Source organism: Cricetulus griseus, assembly GCF_003668045.3.
Source record: "Cricetulus griseus strain 17A/GY chromosome 1 unlocalized genomic scaffold, alternate assembly CriGri-PICRH-1.0 chr1_1, whole genome shotgun sequence".
NCBI classification, from domain to species: Eukaryota; Metazoa; Chordata; class Mammalia; order Rodentia; family Cricetidae; genus Cricetulus; species Cricetulus griseus.
In genome coordinates this window covers 152,786,501-152,793,118 of record NW_023276807.1, presented here as the reverse complement: position 1 = coordinate 152,793,118, position 6,618 = coordinate 152,786,501, and the positions used below count along the sequence as shown (strand labels likewise).

Below are 6,618 nucleotides of genomic sequence, written 5' to 3'. Positions count from 1 at the left end.
CTTTTCTCTTAGCACTGCTTTCAAACTGTCCCATGGGTTTGGGTATGTTGTGTCTTCATTCTCATTATATTCTAGGAAGTCTTTAATTTTTTTAATTTATTCCTTGACCCAGGAATGGTGCAATTAGGCATTAGTAATTTTCCATGAGTTTGTAGGGTTTCTGCAATTTGTGTCATTGTTGAATTCTAACTTTAAAGCATGGCCATCTGCTAAGATACAGGGGGTTATTCCATTTTTTTTTATATCTGTGTAGGTCTGCTACATTGCTGAGTATGTGGTCAATTTTAGAGAAGGTTCCATGTGGTGCTGAGAAGAAGGCATATTCCTTTGTGTTTGGATGGAACATTCTATAGATGTCTGTTAATCCCAATGGGGTCATTACTTGTGTTAATTACTTTGCTTCTTTGTTAAGTTTCTGTATGATGGTCCTATCTAGTGGTGAGAACGGGGTGTTGTAGTGTCCTACTATAAGTGTGTGAGGTTTTATGTATGATTTGGGTTTTAGTAATGTTTCTTTTACAAATGTGGGTGCCTTCTTATTTGGGACATAAATGTTCAGGATTGAGACTTCATCTTGATAGACTTTTCCTGTGATGAGTATGAAGTTCCCTTCTTCATCTCTTTTGATTGATTTTACTTTGAAGTCCAATTTTTTAGATATTAGGATTGCTACACCAGCTTGTTTCTTGTGTCCATTTGATTGGAAAATCTTTTCCCAATCCTTACTCTGAGGTATCGTGTGTCTTTGAAGTTGAGATGTGTTTCTTGTATGCAGCAGAAGAATGGGTTCTGTGTTTGTATCCATTATGTTAGCCTGTATCTTTTTATAGGCAAGTGAAGACCATTGACATTAAGTAATATTAATGTCCTTTTATTGTTGATTCTTGTTTGTTTTGGATTTGTTGTTGGTGGTGTTATTATGTGTGGATTTCCCTCCTTTTTTTATTTTGGTGTTGGTAAAGTGGGATTATCTAGTGCCTATGTTTTTTTGAGATTAGTTATCTTCCTTGGGTTGGAGTTTTCCGTCTAGTAATTTCTGTAAGGGCTGGATTTGTGGATATGTATTACTTAAATCTGGTTTTGTCATGGAATATCTTGTTTTCTCCATCTATAGTGATTTAAAGCTTTGCTGGATACAATAGTCTGGGCTGGCATCCATGTTCCCTTAGTGTTTGTAGGATATCTATCCAGGATCTTCTGGCTATTGAGAAGTCGGATGTAATTCGGATAGGTCTGCCTTTATATGTTACTTGGCCTTTTTCTTTTGCTGCTCTTAATATTTTTTCTTTATTCTCTAAGTTTGGTGTTTTGATTATTTTGTGTCTAGGGGACTTCTTTTTGTGGTTCAGTTTATTTGGTGTTTGTAAGCTTCTTGTACTTTCATAGGCATATCTTTCTTTAGGTTGGGGAAGTTTTCTTCTATGATTTTGTTGAATATGTTTTCTCTACCTGTGAGGTAAATTTCTTCCACTTCTTCTATACCTATTATTCTTAGGTTTGGTCTTTTCACAGTGTCCCATATTTCCTGGGTATTTTGTGGTAGGAACTTGTTGGACTTGATATTTTCTTTGGTCGATGACTGTATATACTGTAGTGAGTCTTCAACACCTGAGATTCTCTCTTTCATCTCTTTGGTTCTATTGATTATACTTACATCAGCGGTTCCTAATTGTTTACCCAGCTTTTCTATTTCCACCATCCCCTCATTCTGTGTTTTCTTTATTGTTTTTAATTTTGCTTTCAAACAGTGGACTGTTTGAATTGTTTCCTTCACTTGTTTGATTTTTTTTCTTGGCTTTCTTTAGATTCTTTAAGAGATTTGTTTATTTCTTGAATTTTTTGGTTTGTCTTTTCCTCCATTTCATGCAGTTTTTTTTTTGCTTTTCTTCTTCTTCTATTTATTTAAGGAATTTTCTTATTTCCTCTTTAATGGCCTCTATCATCTTCATAAGATAACTTTTAAGGTCCATCTCTTCTTCATCCTATCCATTGGGCTTCTCAGTTCTTGTTGGTCTGGAGTCCCTAGATTTTGGTGGTGTCATATTGGTCTTTTTGTTGTTGAGTGTGTTCTTATTGTTGTCTTCCTATCCCTTCTTCCAGTGGGTGTAGGTGGCAACTCTTCCTCTCTTTTAGTCTCCTCAAGCAAAGAGTAGAGGGTGAAGGGGGCACAAAGGTGTGTCCAGACTCAGAGTGGACCTTCTCGTCTGGGCAGGTCCACTCCTATTGAGGGGCAGGCTCAGAAAGAAGGAGGGGTGGTGTTGGGGGAGGTTGGGGCCAGAGGAGGGCCCAGACTCACCTCAGGCAGAAGTCAGAGGGCAGAGAGTGGAGGGGGGACAAGGACAAAGTGTGGCCAGACTCAGGATGGGCCTTCCTGTCTGGGCAGGTCCACTCTTGTGGAAGGGCAGGCTCAAGAAGAAGGAGGAGGGGTTTATGGGGGGAGTTGGGGCCAGAGGAGGGCCCAGACTTACCTCAGGCAGCAGGCAGAGGGCAGAGAAGGGACCAAGAGTGAGGTGTGCCCAGACTCAGGGTGGGCTTTCCAGTCTCAAGATAGAGGATTTATGAATGTTAATTACTTAAATTAAAATGGTGCCATATTTTTGTGTTTCTTTTTTGCTAGAAAATTGGAGAAATTTGTTTGTTCAGCATCTTCAGAAGTCTACAACAAGCCATATCATGTTGAGTAACATTTTGCTATGGTCTCTTCAGATGAGTCTCCTAGGGATCAGTCTTGGCGGGAATGTTCTCATCTGGCCAATGGAAGGCAGTCACTGGCTAAATATTAAGACAATAATAGACGAACTCCTAAGAAAAGAGCACAATGTGACTGTCCTCCTTGCCTCTGGTGCACTTTACATCACACCATCGATTAGCCCATCTCTGACATTTGAAATCTATCCAGTGCCCTTTGGCAAGGAAAAAATAGATAGTGTGATCAAGGATTTTGTTTTGACATGGCTGGAAAACAGGCCATCTCCTTCAACTATCTGGAAGTTCTATATGGAGATGGCTAAAGTCATTGAGGAGTTCCACATAGTGTCCAGAGGCATCTGTGATGGTGTTCTTAAAAATGAAAAGCTGATGGCAAAGCTGAAGAAAGGGAAGTTTGAAGTACTGTTATCGGACCCAGTATTTCCTTGTGGTGACATCATAGCTTTAAAACTGGGAATTCCATTTATGTATTCTTTGCGGTTTTCTCCCGCCTCTACAGTGGAAAAGCACTGTGGAAAGGTTCCATTCCCTCCTTCCTATGTCCCTGCAATTTTGTCAGAGCTCACAGACCAGATGTCTTTCACTGACCGAGTAAGAAACTTCATCTCCTACCAAATGCAGGACTACATGTTTGAAACTCTGTGGAAGTCATGGGATTCCTATTACAGTGAAGCTTTAGGTATGTAGCCAGTTTTTAATTTCATTTTACTTACCAACCACACTTCCTCTCCCTTCCCTAAACCTTCCCTACCTCCCCGCCACCACACCCCACCAACTCCTCAGAAAGGGCAAGGCCTCCCATAGGGAGTCAACAAAGCCTGACACATTCAGTTGAGGCATGACCAACACCCCTCCACCCCACCCAGCAAGGCTGAACAAGGCACGCTAGCATATGGAATATGCTTCAAAAAGGCAGCTTATACATTGAGGATAGATCCTAATACCACTGCCAAGGGTCCCTCAAACAGATGAGGCTACAAAACTGTCACCCACATGCAGAGGGCTTGTTACATCTTATATAGGCTCCTCAGCTGTCAGTCTAGAGTCTGTAAGCTCCCTCAAGTTTGGGTGAACTGTCCCTGTGGGTTTCCCCATCATGATCTTGACCCCCTCCTCCCTCTCTTCAACTAGACTCCCATAGCTTGGCCTGGTGCTTGGATGTGGATACAGAGGTATCTGCTTCCATTAGTTATTAGATGTAGGTCCCATGGTGACAGTTAGGGTATTCACCAATCCTATTACATGGGAAGGTCAGTTTAGGCAGCCTCTCCACTATTGCCAGGGGCCTTAGCTGGGGTCACCCTTGTGGATTCCTGGGAATTTCCCTAGCATCAGGTTTCTCCTTATTCTGGTAATGGCTCCCTCTTTTGAGATATCTCTTTCCTTTCTCACCTACCCCATCCCTTCCCACCTCTACCACTTCATTCCCTCACGTTATCATCCCCCATCTCATCCCCTTTAGAGTTTACACAGGAGTGCTCATCTGCAAATTTCATGTTGTCATTTTTTTCCTGAGTAATACTTCATTGTATAAATGTACCACATTCTCTTTATTCATTCTTTGGTTGAGGGGTATCTAGGTATTTTCCAAGATCTGGCTGAACATCCTTTGGGAATATGCCCAGAGTGTTAATGCTGGGTCTTGAGGTTAAATGGAAACCTTACTAAAACCAATCTACAGATTCAATCCAACCATCAAAATCCCAACACAATTCTTCACAGACCCTGAAAGAACAATACTCAACTTCAAATTAAAAAACAAAAACAAAAACCTAGGATAGCTAAAACAATCCTGTACAGTAAAGGAACTTCATGAATCACCAATATCCCTGACTTCAGCTCTACTATAGAGCTATAGTAATAAAAACAGCTTGGTATTGGCATAAAAACCGACACATGGAGCAATGGAATCGAATTGACGACCCTATCATTGATTCCCCCCCACACACCTATGAATACCTCATTTTTGACAAAGAAACCAAAACTGTACAATGGAGGAAAAAGCATCGTCAAAAAATGGTTCTGGCATAACTGGATGTCAACATGTAGAAGGTTGCAAATAGATCCATATCTATCAACATGCTCAAAACTCAAGTTCAAGTGGATTAAAGACCTCAGCATAAATACAGGTACACTTATCCAGATAAAAGAGAAAGTGGGAAGTATCCTTGAACACATTGGCATAGGAGATAACTTCCTAAATAAAACACCAGCAGCACAGACACTAAGAGCAACAATCAATAAATGGGACCTCCTAAAATTATTCTTTAATTATGTAAACCTTACTTAAAAATTACATGAGAATATTTGCCTAGAAATTTCAGTTTTGTGTAGATACATTTGGAAGACATTAAATTTTTCATAAGCCTTTTGTTATATAGACCATCATCTATAAAACTTTCTTTTATACACATAGTTTCCAAACAGTGCTTAATAAAGATTAAGATAAAGGTCAAAAGACATTTGGAGGCTTTGCTTGTTATATTTATGCACAGCTAATAAGTAAAAACACAAACAAATTACCTAATTATTTCTCTTGAATTCCTTAAATGCAATATATTTTTATTTGGTGAATAATTGCAGCATCTAATATTATAAAACATGTATATTGTTAGCATCAATGTGTCTATAGTTATGCTAAAAGTCAAAGAGCCCTTGGCCCTTTCTTATTTCTTCTGTGGTTTGTTTTTTATTCTTCACTAATAATGAATTTCCTAATATTTACCATGTACTGGCTTAGATTGCCATTCGAATGATGTAAAGCTGCAGGCATTATGTTTATGAAGGGAATTGTCTATTATTTGTGCAGGAAAATACAGAGATAGGGTAGAGGATAGTGCCTTTGCCTGAATGATTAAAAGTGAAAAATCTTTAGATCTCACCAGGAAACTGATAAATATCAAATATTAGTCTCCCTGAAAAGTAACCATTAGGCTAGAAATTGTGCCCAAGTTGGGAAACAAAGTTAGCTTAACATATTCTGGGTATCAAGTATAATTTACTGTTTGTATAGGTCAGTATGAGAGGTGGAAGATGCGACAAAAAATGGTAGTGATGTCAGGGGTTGTTAATTCAGTGTGTGTGTGTGTGTGTGTGTGTGTGTGTGTGTGTGTTGGTATATGTACATGTGTGACAGTGGGTTCCTGTTCATGCCATTCATAAGTGGTTTGCTGCTCTGTTTTTCTCTGCCTTATGCCTTTCAGACAGCATCTGTCACTGAATTGAACACTTTCTCCTAATAGCAAGTCCCAGCAACTCTCTTGTTTTCTGCATTTCTGGGGCTACAGACATATGTTTTCATATTCATAATCGTCAAAATGAGTGCTGGAATCTGAACGTAGGTCCTGGTGATTCTGCATCAAGTGTTTTTACCCACTGAACCACCTTTCTAGATCCTCAATATATATTTTAGTAGTCTCTTGTAAGTTATACTATATATTTCAGCTTAGAATTGTTTAGAGGGATTTGATATCTCTATCTCTATCTCTATCTCTATACTATATCTATCGTCTGTCTGTCTATCTATTTATCTTATATCTTCCTTACTACAGAAAATATGCAGTAAGGGCATATGTTGGGAAGCCAGCTTAAAATTGGGAAACAAAGAAGGTACATAATAACACAGTTAAGTAATTTGTTAAAAACATGGTAGAGTTTACATTTGTGTGGGCACAGAACAGTATTGCTGTCTCTTTTCACTCACATGTCATTTATCTTATTTCTAACAGGAATGTTTAAATAAGTAACAAAATTCATGAATATGTAGAGTTATGTTACAAGCAGAGATACTACACACCCAATTTGTATTAGCTTATTAGATACAGTTACTTAAGGGTGATAGATTCGTTGAGAAGACCGATAAAAATAATGTAAGATTAAAATAATTTCAGTATTTGTGATATCAATAAG

General features: G+C 38.7%; 1 protein-coding gene across 3 annotated transcripts in view; it reads left to right on the top strand.

Annotated features, from left to right (window-relative positions):
- The first annotated feature begins 2,673 nt into the window (after positions 1-2,673).
- The window catches only part of LOC100762963 (UDP-glucuronosyltransferase 2A1), a 30,078-nt gene continuing 26,133 nt past the window's right edge, over positions 2,674-6,618 (top strand). For all 3 annotated transcript variants that reach the window (XM_027389256.2, XM_027389254.2, XM_027389252.2), the window contains exon 1: positions 2,674-3,388. In XM_027389256.2, the coding sequence (XP_027245057.1) occupies positions 2,674-3,388 (715 nt within the window). The remainder of the gene's footprint in view (positions 3,389-6,618) is intronic.